Here is a 15,409-nt window from a genome sequence, read left to right on the forward strand (position 1 = left end):
GTAAGACAGAAAATATTCAGCCTACCTCACAGGGTTATTGTGAATCTCAAATGAGATGACATGTAAAGCACTCTGTAAACCTTAACGTGTCATTGAAATGCTATATTGTTATCTATAGATATAGGGTTTTAAGTCCCACACATTGAAGTGTGAATTGGTAAAACTCTGGATCATATGCCTGACAATCCTCCAGCCTCTGGTGGAAAAGCTTTCCTCGTTCTTAAGGATGAATAAAATAAGAACTAATTCAGACAAACAGGAATGGCTTCCTCTATGTAGTTTGTGCAGCTACTCCTCATGTTCAAACTGGGCCTGGGAAAACAACGGTTTATGAGACTGAACTCCCATCAGGACAAGATAGGATGACATGATGCAGAAGAACTGGGTAATAGCCAAGGACTTCAGTCAAAGATTAACTATTCAATGGTGTTGATGCCTTCAAAGAAAATTTCTACATTTAAAAATAGTTTTGAAAGTCTTCATTTCTGTTCAGCATCATGGAGACCCACTTTTACAAAAATTGGGTTGTCTGACCCTTACTATCATAAGCCATCTCACTTGTCTTTTATAAACTGAACTTTTATAAACTGAAGCAACCTTGAAATTGTTCCATCACAGAAGGTTAAACTGAGATTTTTCAAAATAATGAAGCATATTCCATTATGTTCTCACTAAAAATATTTTTGTTAATCATGTAAGTATTAACTGCCTCCTCTTCTGTCTCTCTGGCCACTGATCCCATCCTGACCAGGATTTCTTGTCCTTTCACCCAAACTTCACCCAGCCCAACTCAGTCTCCAAAGATATTGTTATGACCCTTTCTATCTTTTTCTTTATTTTTCTTTTGCCTTTTAATCACCATTCTGGCTCTAGTAGGTAGTAAGATGGATCCCAAAGTATGGTCTGGAGTCACCAAGGGGTCCCTCAGACTCTTTCAATGTCAAAACTATTTTCACCATGACGATGGCTAATTTTTTTAGTACCTACTATGTGCCAGGCATTATGCTAAGTGCTTTACAAATATTATCTTATTTAATCCTCACAACAACTCTGGGAGGTAGGTGCTGTTATTATCCCTATCTTATATAGAGAGAAACTGAGGCAAACAGAGATCAAGTGACTTGCCCAGGGTCACACAGCTGATGAGTATTTGAGTCTGGATTTGAACTCAAATCTTCCTGACTCCAGGCCCAACACTCTACTGTAGCACCTGGCTGCTCTTAAGATAACATGATGTATGAAGTAATAATAGTATGAAAAGAGGTTTTATTTCTAACATGGTAAATATTGATAGATGAAATCCACACAAACAAAAGCTATGTGGAGGATCTTAGGGAGTTTGAGCACTGCCATTTTACATCTCACAAATATTGCATGAATAATATATATTTTCAGTGGTAAAAAAGCACTTTTGGGTGACAATTGAAGTCATCTTTAGAACTCTGGTATGGCTTTTGTTGTGTTTTTTTTTTACCTCTCCTCTTAATTACATCAATAAATCCTGCAGTAGAACCATACTGATTGTTTAAAACAAAATCCTGAGAATAATAATGTTTGTACTATTAGTAAGCTAAAAATTATTTTAAATATTGTTTGCGTCATCTTTATTTCATCTTGACATTACTATAGTGTGTATATTTTATAATTTACACAATCATTAAACAATAGGACATGTATATAATTTCACATAAATATACATAAATGAGTGTATGCTTAAAAATTTAATAACTCAGTACCTTGATAAAAAAAAAAGGTTCTGCTTTTGGATAAAGCTAATGAATAAAAGATAAACAAAAGATAAATAAAAGATAAACAAAGGTCTGCTGTGGCTCCAGGGCGTGTATCCAGAATGTGAAAGAGCACCTCCCAAGACTTGTCAAACCTGATGGCCATTATCCAGTTCCAGTGAACCACTTAGGAACAAACAACATGGCCAGAAAGAAGCTAGAAAACATTCTTAAAACTTGGGCAAGACTTCAACAATTTTAGACACAAAACTAGTGTTTTCATTTCTATGGCCAACCAGAAGCAAGAATTTTAGAAGAGAAAGGCAGATTTTGGAAGTGAACAGCTGGCTAAAAAGATGATGTCGGGAAGATTTGGTCTCTTGGGACCATAGCTTAAAATATAGCAATGATGGGCCCTTGGGTAGTGAAGGAATGCACTTACAAAGGCTGACAAAAGCAAAACAAAACCAGGAATCTTACAAATCTCTACAAAATGTTCTTAAGCTAAAAAGAAGGGAGGAAGAAAAGGGCCTATATACATCAGGAAAGACACTCAATAATTCTCTGGAGGTAAAATCTAATCATTGAAAGAGCATAAAGGATTTATGGGTAACAAGCAAAGGGAACCAGAGACCCAAATGCAAAGAGGCATATTTTAACACATCGGGGTAAACAGGGTCCAACGATTGGAAAATGACTTCGGGAGATTATGTCTAATTTAAAAGAAAAAGACCATAAAAGGGAGGCATAGAGTTGTATATATTAAGGTTATATGAGGGGAATTTAAAGCATTTTGGTGAAACTCAACAGAAAGAAAAACAGAAGTGTCATGGAACCATGCTAACTACCGCTGGGACTGAAGGAGTCAGTGAGGAGTTAAGCAAAGACCCCAAACCTGACAAGGAAGTATGATGCAATAATGAGTCTGGGGGTGGGGGGTTGGGAGAACCTCAGTTATCCCACAAATGCTGAAACTCCCTGTGCCAAAAATAGGACAGGTGATCATTTATTGCATTGTCAAGATTAAAATTCCCTCCTCCACGAGGTAAAAAAGATGGTGGCCTCTTGGGATCTAGCCCTGATTCCCTGACAAAGAGGAACTTATTACTGATGTGGAAAATTAGGAGCCTTGTGCAAAGTGGCTGTTTCATCCTTGAATTCATAACAGAGGAGAAGAAAGTGAGGCATTGTCACCTGTATCCTACATTATGGGAGAGAAGGTTTCAAAGGGTTAAGAGAAGGCTGGGGGGAACTCATGGCCTGACATCTAGAGGGGAAGGCTGCTAAGGAAGGATGGAATGCTTCTGAGGATGGACTTCAGAAGGCAAAAAGAGAAACAATTTCAACAAAGAGAAAAAGGTGTGTGGCTGTAGAGAGATGGTATGGGTGGACAGGAAATGAAACGAGAGTTTACAAAGACATGTGTGAAGGCTGGAAACAAAGGCATGTAGCCGAATACCAAACTGTGGCACAGTGCTTTAAATAGGGCCAGGTGTGTTGCATGTGAGAACTCAAGAAGACCAGTGAGGTGTGCCAAGGACACAGAAGTCTTTTCTGTAGCTATACTGGGGGAAAGAGGGCAGTCAGAGAAAGTGCTTATGTGACCTGGGGTGAATGGGACAAAGGGAAGAAGGCAGAATAGTCAACTCTCAAATTCCTCCTGTTTTCTCTGTTAAGGAGAAGGTTCTTGGGACTGGAAAGGGCAGAACAATAATGTCTAAAATTGATAGCCATAATATAATAAGGATATAGTGAGAGAGCCCCTAGCCACCCTTGGTTCAAGTCTCAAGGACCCCCCAGACCTTGTAGCAGAATAATAACAGTTATCAATTTCTATATGTTGGAGGTTTGCAAAGTACTCTGTGTACATTATCTCTGTTTGAGCCTGGCTCACACCCTCATCATCTCTCACCTGCTTAAATGCAATAGCCTTGTTTTCATGGAAGTCTTCCTGGCCCAAGTCTTCTGCCATGCCAGCCCAGCCTTCCCTAAATTGCCAAAGTGGTCTTTCTGAAGCATAGGTCTGACCATGTCACCTGCCTGCTCAGTGAGCTCCAGTGCCTTCCTGTTCCCCTCTAGATGCAATATAAAAATCTTGGTTAGACATTTAAAGTTCTTCTAGCTTATCCCTTCCTACTTTTCCAGTCTTCTAATACTTTACTCCCTTCCCTATGCTCTGTGATCCAGCTACATGGACCTCCTGGCTGTTCCTTGGATGAGCATCCCATCTCCCATCCCCCTGCCCAATGCCTGGAATGTTCTTTCCTTTGCCTCTTAATTCCCCCCCCCCATGGGTTCCTCATGTTGTGCAAGAGGCCTTTCTCAATTCCCCAGCTACCCGTGCTCTCCCCTCTCAAATTGCCTTCCATCTACCCTTCATGTACCTACCTACCTAGTTGTTTGCATGTTGTCCTCCCCATTAGAATGTAAGCTACTTGAGGGCAGGGACATTTTTTGCCCTTATACCCTAGCACTTAGCATAGTGCCTGGTATACAGTAAGTGCTTGATAAATGTTTGTTTACCACCTGACTTTCCACTCTTCCACACTTGTATAGACATATAACCTCTGTATCTCTTCCTATAGAAAGGTAGCATTTTTTAAATGACTGGATTGTGAAATATGTTCTCCTTTTTTTTAACCCACTCAGATTCGTGGCAAGAGCAAAGCCTCAGGCTCTGGTCTACGTGAAGGGGATGAAGTGGTCTCTATCAATGGCACCCCGTGCACAGATCTTACATACTCAGAAGTCATCAAACTTATGGAAAACATCACTGATTCTCTCCAGATGCTTATCAAAAGGTAAGGAAGCCTTTGCTTGCTGCCCAGTTAGGCAGAGAAGAGGGTGTCCTGCTCAAGTGAGCTTCAGATCGTTTATGAGCTGGGCGTCTGGGCGTGGGTTAGGGTGATTTGGAACTACAGAACCATGCAAAGTCAGCCAACAAAAACCACCAGGAAGGGGAGCACTTGCCTGTGTCCAGATATTTCGCAGCACTCCCCTTCGCTCAGTTAACATTTCACCTAAACTGACCAGCTCACGGTCTGTGCATTTGACCTTTTAGCTGGCCTCTCCACAGGCGTGCTCCATGCCTGGGAAACACTGCCCTCTCCCCTGTGCCTCTTAGCAGCCTATATTCCCTCCAGACTCTTGTCAGGGGACATATCTTCCATGAAAGCCCTTCCTGACCCTCTCCCTCTCCACCTGGTGTTATCACAGAAAACCTTTGGTAAACTTTGTAAACCTTAGGTGGAAAACCTATCCACCCTGGCCACCTCCAATCCTTCTCTTCTCACTCACTCCTTCAGAAATGCCAGCTACTGTTATTGTTATTGACATGTCTGTGTGCCTGTTGTGTTCCCCTTAGTCTGGGGTTCTTAATGTCTTTGTGCAGCATGTACCCCTTTTTGGCTTCTGATGAATCCTGTGAACCCCCTCTCAAAACCATTTTTTTAAAAAATATATATAATTGAAGGAAATGCTGAATTTCAATGAGAGGTTAGTGAAAATTAAGATGCATTTTTTCCCACTCAAGTTGACAGACTCCCTGAAATCTCCCTATGCATCTCTTGGTGGAGAGGGTTAGTCTGTGGGCCCCCAAATGAAAAATAGAACCCCCCCCTTGACTGCAGAAGTAATTTTGATTTTACCTTTTGTATCATCAGCACCTGACATACTGCCCAGCACATAGTAGGAGCTTAATAAATATTTCTCCAATAGAATTAGTATAGAGCTACTTGGAGCTGTTCTCCACTCTAAGCCAGTAGTGTATTGGACATGGAGGGCTCATCTTCCAGTGTCATCTCTTTTATCATTTTAATACTGTCCATGGAGTTTTCTTGGCAAAGATACTGGACTGGTTTGCCATTTCCTTCTCCAAGGGATCACCTTTTGTCAGAACTCTCCACTGTGACCTGTCCACTTGGGTAACCCTGCATGGTATAGCTCAAAGTTTCATTAAGCTACATGAGCCCTTCAATCATGATAAAGCAGTGATCCAGCAGGGACTTGGGTAGAATTAGATTGGAATAGATTGAACACTCTGGTTAATTGAAAAACTCCCCTTTTCTTCTCCAGTCTTCATCTCCTTCTTCCCTCTCGTTTCTGATAGTGAAGTTGTCCTTCTCCACACCAAGGCCAAGGCTTCTTCATTGTCTTTGATTCCATCCCCTCTTCTCTCCTAGTTTTCAATCTCTTCCCATCAGCTGGCTCCTTCTCTACCATCTTCAAATATTCCCAAGTCTCTCTCATCTTGAAAAAAACATTCGCTAGACATTCCTCTCTCCTCCAGCTTTCTCCTGTATTGCTTCTCCCTTACTCAGCCAAACTCCTAGGAAAACCTATCCACACTGGTCACCTCCAATCTTTCTTACTGTTCAGCTCTTTCTGCTCAGGCCTCTGCTCTCATCACTCACCTCAAACCACTCTCTCCAAAGTTATGCCAATAATCTTTTAATTGCCCAACCTAATGGACTTTTTGTAGACCTCATCCTTCTCCACCTCGGTATATTTAACCCTGTTTTTCTAACACTTCTGGTTCTCATCCACCTATCTGACTGCCCCTTCTTAAGCTCCTTTGAATTATCCACATCACATCCCCTAATGGTGGGAGGGCTTCACAGTGCCATCCTGATCACTCTTCTCTCTCTCTTTCTCTACGCTTCCATCTCTTCTTAACCTCATCCATTCCCATGAGTTTAATTGTTATTTCAATGCAGATGACTTGCAGTTCTCTCCATCCAGTTCTGCTCTCTCCTTTGAGCTTCAGTCCTGCCCTTTCAATTGTAAATACCTCTTGGAAACATTTCTTTTTTGTTTGTTTGTTTGTTTTTTTAATTAAAAATGTTAAATGCACTTGACACTTACTAGTTTCATGACCCTGGGCAAGCCACTTAACACCAATTGCCTTGCCAAAAAGACAAAAAACAAACAAATAAACAAAATGTTAAATGATATGTTTTATTTTCATATTACAGATGTTTGCAGATTATGCTACTGTAATGGCCCCTAATGGCTCTCCCCACCTTATATCTTTTTCCCTCTTGAATTTGCCTGCTGTCCAAGTGATTTTCTTTAAATACAGCTCTAAGCATGTCACTACCCAGCTCAACAAATTCCCTGTTGCTGTTCAGTCATTTCAGCCATGTCTGACTCTTCATGACCCCGTTTGGGGTTTTCTTGGCAAAGCTACTGGAACAGTTTACCATTTCCTTCTCCAACTCATTTGACAGAGGAGGAAACTGAGGCAAGCAGGGTTAAGTGACTTGCCCAAGATCATGTAGCTAGTAAGTGTCTGAGGCTAGATTTGAACTCAGGGAGATGAGTCTTCCTGACTCTACACCCAGCGCTCTATCCACCTAGCTGATAGTGGAAAATGTAGGTAATGTTAAAAGAAAAGATATCAATAATAATATATTTAAATAATGTATTTAAAAGGATAATTTTTTAAGATTGTGGCCTCAACCTCTCCTTCCAGCCTCATTGTATATTACTCCACTTTTTTGCTGACGAAGGGAAACACCACTCCATCTCTATGCCTTTGCACTGGTCATCTTCCATGCCTGGAAGGCCCTCCCTGCTTACCTCCATTTCACAGAGTCTCTGGCCTCCTGCAAGATGCATCTTAAGACCACCTTCTGCGTGAAGCCTTTCCTGATCTCCCCAACTGCCAGTCCCCCTCCACCAATAATCTGGTGTCTAACTGCTTTGTCTTTGTTCTCATAGACTTATCCATGAGCATGTATTCCCCATGTCTGGATCGCCCTCAAAACCGTAAGCTTCATGAGAACAGGCATAGGGTTGGTGTGTTTGGAGGGTTGTTTTGGCTTTTTGGCTTTGGTTCTCTAGCACCTAGCACAGACCTGGGCTTATAGAGGTAGCTAGGTGGTAGGTACAGTAGATATAGGCTCAGGAAGACCTGAATTCAAATCCAGCCTTAGCTACATAATAGCTGTGTGACCCTGGATAAGTCACTTTACTCCTGTCTGCCTCCATTTCCTACTTGCAAAATGGAGATACTAATAATGCCTACCTCCTAGGGTTGTTTTGAGAATAAGGTAAGACAATATTTCTAAAGTACTTTGTTAGCTTTAAACACTATGTAAATGACAGCTGTATATAAACACACAGTAGGTGCTTAGTGAATACCTGATGACTGAATTTTTCAAATGATGTCAGGTTAGCCTGAAGAGTCTTTGTTCCCACTCTCCTTGAGAAGCTTTTCTTGATTCATCTGTCTGCTTCCTAAGTAAGCCCAGCCTGCTCAGGTCACTTTCCTGGGCTTGGAGCACCCCCGCTTTGCAGTTCCTTGGGCCCTCATCCCGAACGTTAATTCTCTTTGTACAGAGGATTACAAACATCAGAGCTGTTGGACATTGGGAAAGATCCCTTGTGACTCCAGAACTTCTGCTGGAAGTCATGTGTTTTCATTTGTTTGTTTGTCTAGTGAATTCCTTAGTGCAGCTATTTGTGGGGAGAAGAGAGGGAATGATAGGGGTCATTGGCCTCTTTTTACTGAAAAGAGATAGTAGTGATAACACCACCACCACCAACAACAAACTTCTCATAAGATTCATAGGATGAGACATTTCAAGCCAGAAGGAACCTTAGAAGTAGATTCAGCCACTTCATTTTACAAATAAGGAAACCGAGGCCCAGAGATGTTGGGCACTTGCCCAGCATAGGTCACATAGGTGCCTGAGGCCAGCAGGACTTACACCGGGGCCTTCTGACTTTAAGTCCAGTGTCCTATCCACTAAGGGCTCTCTTGATTTTCCTCTTAATCTTTGTTTACCCAACCTGTTTCTGGGTAGTTGGGCTCCTGCTCCTTGAGGCTTTCCTGTTCTTTTGAGGGGAAAATTGCATCTTCTTATCTTCAAAAATGGCAGCTTGAATCACCGCAGTGGCGTTTTCATCTAACCAGAGGCAGGCTGAAGAATGTTAGGACTGTAGGGCTGGACCCTGGGCCGTGCATAACACGACTGCTGACCAGCTGAGAACCAGTTGGTCTATAAGAAGGAAAATACCCTCACTGTGTCATCCAATCCAAACCACTGTTGACTTCAGGAAGTTTGAATCAGCTGCTCCTCTCTATCCTCTTCAGACGGTGTAATGAGGGCTCTGTTCAGAGGAGTTTAGTCACAACCCTTTCTTCTCTAGTCCATGCCATCACTCCCTAACTTTTTAAAATAAGTTTTCATTGATATTTTCCATTTGTTACATCACTATAGTTATCTTATGTATCTCTCCACCTTTCAGAGAGCCATCCCATATAACAAATAGCATTTTTAGAAAAGAAAAGTCAGTGTAATTGATTAACACAGTGGGCAAAGTCCAAAGACGTGCCTGACGGTGGAGGAGCTCTCACCGCCACAGAGGTCTGGGCTGGGAATGACTTTCCATGTCTCTTCACTTGAATCCTGCCGGATCTTCGTTATTGTTCACATTCACTTTTATGTTTTGGTGCGTCGTTGATCTTTCCATTCACTTTGCTGTGGTTACTGTATATGTTGTTTCTTTGGCTCCGCCTGGCCCACTCTGCATCAGGTCATGTAGATCTGTCCATGCTTCTCTGTAGTCACCACACACACTGTTTCTTACAGCACAGTAATACTCCATTACATTCATGTACCGTAATTTCTTTAGACGTTCCCCAAATGATGGGATTCTACTTTGTTTCTAATTCTTGGCTATCATGAGAAGTGATGCTATAAACATTTTGGAATATGTGGGGACTTTCTTCTCATTGATAGCTTCTTTGGGGTATGAGTTCCATAATGGAGTCTCTGGTTCAAAGGGTATGGGAATTTTAGTCACTTTATTTGCTGAATTCGAAATTGCTTTCCAAAATGGTTGTACCATTTCATAGCTCCACCAACAATGAATTAGTGTGCCTTTTGTGGTTTGGTTAATTAGTCATGTCTGACTCCTTGTGACTTCATTTGGGGTTTTCTTAGCAAAGGTACTGGGGTAGTTTTCATTTCCTTCTCCAGCTCACTTTCCAGATGAGCAAACTGAGGCAAACAGGGTTAAATGACTTGCCTGGGGTCACACAGCTAGTCAATGTCTGAGGTCAGATTTGAACTCAGGTCCTCCTGATGCCAGGCCCCGTGCTTTATTCACCATGCTACCTAGCTGCCCTATTAATGTTCCTTAAGTCTTTCCACAACCCTTCCAACACTGACTAATGCCATTTTTGGCCATTTTTTCCCCCTAATTTGTAAGGTGTGAGGTGAAACCTCAGGATTATTTCAATTTGTGTTTCTCTGATTACTAGTGATTTAGAGCATTCTTTCATGTGGTTGTGAATACTTTGTAATTCTTCTTTAAAGAAGAATTTGTTCATAGCCTTTGAAATCATGTGTTGGAGAATGGCTATTAGCCATATACATACACACACGTTTGCATCTATGTATATGCACATATCTACAGTTGATATCTCTTAGATACCAAACCCTTATCAGAGAAGTTTGATGCAAAGATTTTTTTTTCCCATTTGACCATTTCACTCATTAACTTCTAAAAGGAAAATGACTGCAGGAAGACGGGGAATATGAGATTTAGTCAATGAATAAGCAATTGTTAAATGCTCACTATGTGCCGTCATCATGCTGGAGATACAAAGAAATGGGAAACGGTCCCTCTCCTTGAGGAGCTCACATTCTAACAGGGGAGGCAGCAGGTAAATAACAATGTAGGTGTAAATGGATGGATGGTCACCTTGGAGGGCAAGCTTCTAGTAGCCTTGAGGACTGGGGAAGCCCTTCTGGAGCAGGTGGTGCTGGAGCTGAATCTAGAACCAAGCTGGTCTTCTAAGAGCAATGGGGAGGAGAATGAGAATTCCAGGCATGGTGGACAGCCAATGCAAAGGCATGGTGATGGGACATGGAATGCCAGATGTGAGGGACAGCCAATAGGCCAGAGCAGCAGGATCACAGAGCATGCGGAGGGAGTAAAGTCCAATCCCATTTGACAAGAAAGAGCTGATGGTCATTTTCTCTAATTGTGAACAATCTCCAGGCCCTAAACATTTCTAGGAAGCCAATTCCCTGGAACATTGCCTCTGAGCTATAGAACATTTCCCATGTGCCTGCCTACTTGTAGGATATAACCCTCCCCCACCCCCATGCTGCAGAGCCTTGGCTTCCTGGAGAATGTCTACCAGGAATATCTGGTGGGTCTCCCAACTAGGCAAGACCTAGAAGCTATCCATGGCCATGGCTCATGGAATCCTAGAATCACACAGTCGTAGATGAAGAGTTGGAAGGAAACGTAGAGGCCAACTGATTTTCCAGAGGAGGAAACTGAAGCCCAGAGAGATACCAGCATTTGCTCAGGGTCACCCAGCTAGTAAATGTCAGGAATGGAACTCAAATCCAAGCTTTCCTTCCTCTATACCCAGCATTCTATCCAAGTGCTCTGCTTTATCTTCATAGGTATTGTTGGTCTGTGAGTTTTACTTAAATCTCAGCAGGTATGTCCTGCCCAGCTCAGACTACATATCATAGCAATGGGTGAAGGTCACAGTTGTTTTTAGAGGTTATCAGGACTTCAAGCATCCTCAGTTTTATCCCTCTTGGGTCTCTTCCACCACTGCAGATAATAGATCCCCTGTGGCTATAAACATGATTAGCGTATGGCCAATCTGGTACTCAGCCTCTCTACACAAAGGCCTTAGATGACAGCACCACATGTATGTAGAGTGGAAAAAGAAATGAACTAGCTCTGAGGTCAGAGGTCTTAGGTTCAGATCCTACCTCTTATATTTACTACTCATATGACCTTGGGAAAGTTGCTTAGAGCAGCTAGGTGGTGCAGTGGATAGAGCACCGAGCCTGGAGTGAGGAAGACTCATCTTCCTGAGTTCAAATCTGGCCTTTCACACTTACTAGTTATATGACTCTGGGCAAGTCACTTTACCTTGTTTGCCTCAGTTTCCACTGGAGAAGGAAATGGCGAACCAGTCCAGTACCTTTGCCAAGAAAACCCCAGATGGGGTCATAAAGAATTGGACATGACTGGAATGACTGAACAATAACACCCAAGTTATTTAACTTCCCTGGACCTCCATTTCCTCCTTTGTAAAATAAAGGGTCTAGATAACCTTTAAGGTCACTTCCAGCTGGAGATCTCTAAGCCTCAGTTTCCTCATCTGTAAAGTGAGGGTATTGGACTACATGGTCTCCGAGGTCCTCTTCTAGTGCTTCCTTTCCAGCTTGGTGGTATCTGCCAAAGATGGCACTCTGCTGGCCCAGCCTTCAAGCATGCAGTTACATCCCCACCCCAATGAGCCATCGCAGAAGGATTTTCACCAATATTCTGTTTAAACTTGGCTCAGCTAGGCAAATACTTAAGGTCCTCAAGTGCAGTGAGTGCCTGATGGTTAGTAGGGACTCAGTAAGGAGCTGATTGCCTGTGATCACTGCTTGAAATGACCAGGGCTAAGACTCTCAGGGCCATCTTTGGGCACTTTGTTTTCCTTCAAGAAGAGAAGCTCTCTCCTCTTGTTTCTCTCCTTTTTAGGCAATTGGAGGGCTAAATCCTTCATGGATTTAGTGAGTTAAATTCCATTGTAACTCATCTGTAATCTGGGACGCTCACTTCTGCATTTTGTTTTGATCACAATGGACTCTTATTCCTGAAAGTTTGAGGCAGACGCTGACTTTTATATTCTAACTAGTGAAAGGTTGTAGTACAAGTCTCTGAAAGGATCCCAATGAACAGCTTAATTTTCCTTCTATTATTTTTAATTTTCACCTGTTATTCTTAATTATGTACACTGTTTTTTTTTAAAGAAACCATTAATTGGATAGGGTTATCTCTTAGTATGTCAAATCAAAATAAGGCTGAAATTAATCGTGTTTTATGAGATTAAATAGTTCTCTTTCCCTCATGCCCATGTCATCTCTCATCAGAGGATAAGGACTGGATTTGGGATTTCATTGAAATAGGGTTATTCTTGATAAATTAACTCCTTCAACCAATGCAGGTCAGTACCTTCTCTGTAAATCATGGTTGGAAAGAATTATCTAGAGAATTGAGAGTTGAAGTGACTTGGCCAGGGTCACAAATCTCGAATGTGTCTGAGGCAGGTCTTGAACTCAGATCTTCCTGGCTCCATGGCCAACCACTATATCAAACTGATTCTCACTAGAAGATAGATCTCTTTTCTCCTGAAAAATTGTCCACATAAGGCTGCAAAGAGGTCGATGGGTCAATAAGACTTTAAGTATATTTATAAATTACCAGACTTAAAAGCAGGAAACATTATAGAATTAATTTTGTGTGTTGATGGAAGTGAAAATAACCACCTAAGGCATATGAATTTCTCTTCTCTCACTATCTCTAAAATGAAAAAATGTTTGGTTTTTTAATGCATGTATGCTATAATCCTAGCCTCAGCTACCAATAAAGGCTAACATTTCTCTGGCTTGTCCCCAAGTATTCTAACCTACAAGGAAATGTTTATGAATTCAAGCTACCATATCTGTATGTACTCAGCGGAGGGCTCTCATAACTCCAAGAGATGCAATCCAGAGCCTACCCTGAGGCTGGCTAAATTACAAACCTCCTGACCTGGCCAGTAGCCTCCAGTGGAATATAATGAATGCAGCATATTGTTTCTTAGTCCAGAAAGATCTAATCTGATGTAATGAGCTACAACCAGCGATCAGAAGCATAGGTGGTACAGAGTCTTCATTTCTCTAGCTGATTTCACCTGTGCCCTTTCTCAGTGCACCCCTTTTTCCTTAGTACCCCCGTAGGCCTGACAGGCTGCTTTTACAGTAGTGTACTAAGCATGCTTTGTAGGCCTTATACAAAGAAAAATAGTGGATATTTGGCACTGCAGAGATTAAAGTTCAATGCAATAGACATTTATTTTAAATATTTTGTTTTCCCCCAGTTACATGTAAAGACAATTTTAACATTCATTTTTAAAAAATTGAGCTCCAAATTTTCTCCCTCCCTCCTCCATCTGCCCCCCCCAAAAATAAACAATTTGATATAGGTTATATGTGTTCAATTGTGCAAAGTATGTGATCATATCAGTCATGTTGTGAAAGAAGACAGAGACCTAAAGGGGGAAAACACACATAAAAAATACAGAAAGTAAAAAAATGTATGCCTCAATCTGCATTCAGATTCCATCAGTCCTTTCTCTGGAGGTGGACGGCGTGTTTTATCACAATTCCTTTGGTATTGTCTTGAATCACTGCATTGCTGAGAAGAGCTAAGTCATTCACAGTTGATCATCATATAGTATATCTGTTATTGTGTTTTCCTGGTTCTGCTCAATTCACTTTGCATCCATTCATAAGTCTTTCCAGGTTTTTCTGAAATCAGCCTGCCCATCATTTCTTATAGCGCAGTAGCATTCCATTACATTCAAACACCACAACTTGTTTGGCCATTCCCCAACTGATGGGCGTCCTCTCAATTTCCAATTCTTTGCCACCACAGAAAGAGCTGCTATAAATATTTTTGTACAGATAGGTCCTTTCCCCCTGCCCCCCCTTTATAAAAGTCTCTTTGGAATACAGACCTAGTAGTGGTATTGCTGGATCAAAAAGTATGAACAGTTTGATAGCCCTTTGGGCATAGTTCCAAATTGCTCTCTAGAATGTTTGGATCAGTTCACAACTCTACCAACGGTGTATTAATATCCCAGTTTTCTCACATCTCCTCCAACATTTATTATTTTCCTTTTCTGTCATGTTAGCCAACCTGTTAGATGTGAGGTGGTATCTCAGAATTATTTTAATTTGCATTTCTTGCAATAGGCATTTATGAAGCATTTTTTATATTGGCTTATGTGAGGAAGCAACCCTATCCATTACTTTGCAGAGCAGGGGTTCTTAACTTGGAGTCTATGAACTTATCCTTAAAATTATATAATCCTATGTTGATGTAATTGATTTTCTCTATAATCCTATACAGATTGTTTTATGCAATTAAAAACTTTATTCTGAAAAGGGGTCCAGAGGCTTTATCACACTGCCAGTTAATTGGTCCATAATGCACAAAAGGTTGAGCTCTCCTACATCATGGAGAAACAGTCAGCATGGCAGAGAGAGAGTTGGCCTTGAACCCAGAAAGACCTGGGTTCAAATCTCTCCTCTGACATATGCTGGTTGTGTGACTGGGGGGCAGGTCATATTACTTCTCAGGCTTAAAGACAACTCTGTAACATTACGAGTGGCAGAGAAAGAGCCCACCTACTTTGCTAGTTTTTTTAATCACTGTCTGCTTCAGTTTCTTCATCTGTAAAATGGGGATAATAAAATACTTATCTCCCAGGCTTGTTGTGAAGGCCAAAAGAAATAAGGTTCATAAAACACATAATAATAATAACAGCCAGCATTTATACAACACTGTTCTTAGTCTCATAACATTGGAATAAACTCCCTTTAATACTTCTTTATATGACTGACTGAGATAGGAAAGGAGCAGAGAAGAAATTCATTAGCAACTGGAAAATTCAAGTTCATACAGTTGCTTTTTTATAATTAGAACTTGAGAAAGGAGGTTTTTGTTTGTTTGTTTTAAACATCTTTTAACCTATACTTCTTTACCCAGTGAGAACAAAACATATAGAAGCCAAGCAGAAGAAGAGGGCCTGAGTTCAGAGGCAAAGGTCTGGGCTAAGAAACTCAGCCCCTTTACCATGAGCTGTCAAAATGGCTTCT

The 15,409-nt window shown here is 41.4% G+C and overlaps 1 protein-coding gene across 2 annotated transcripts in view; it reads left to right on the forward strand.

Annotated features, from left to right (window-relative positions):
- SYNPO2 (synaptopodin 2) overlaps window positions 1-15,409 on the forward strand; it is a 207,406-nt gene that overhangs the window by 154,490 nt on the left and 37,507 nt on the right. For both annotated transcript variants that reach the window (XM_021008279.2, XM_021008280.2), the window contains exon 2: window positions 4,377-4,528. In XM_021008279.2, coding sequence (XP_020863938.1) covers window positions 4,377-4,528 — 152 coding nt within the window. The remainder of the gene's footprint in view (window positions 1-4,376; window positions 4,529-15,409) is intronic.

Source organism: Phascolarctos cinereus, unplaced genomic scaffold (assembly GCF_003287225.1).
Source record: "Phascolarctos cinereus isolate Bilbo 61053 unplaced genomic scaffold, phaCin_HiC Scaffold_9;HRSCAF=440, whole genome shotgun sequence".
Taxonomy (NCBI): domain Eukaryota; kingdom Metazoa; phylum Chordata; class Mammalia; order Diprotodontia; family Phascolarctidae; genus Phascolarctos; species Phascolarctos cinereus.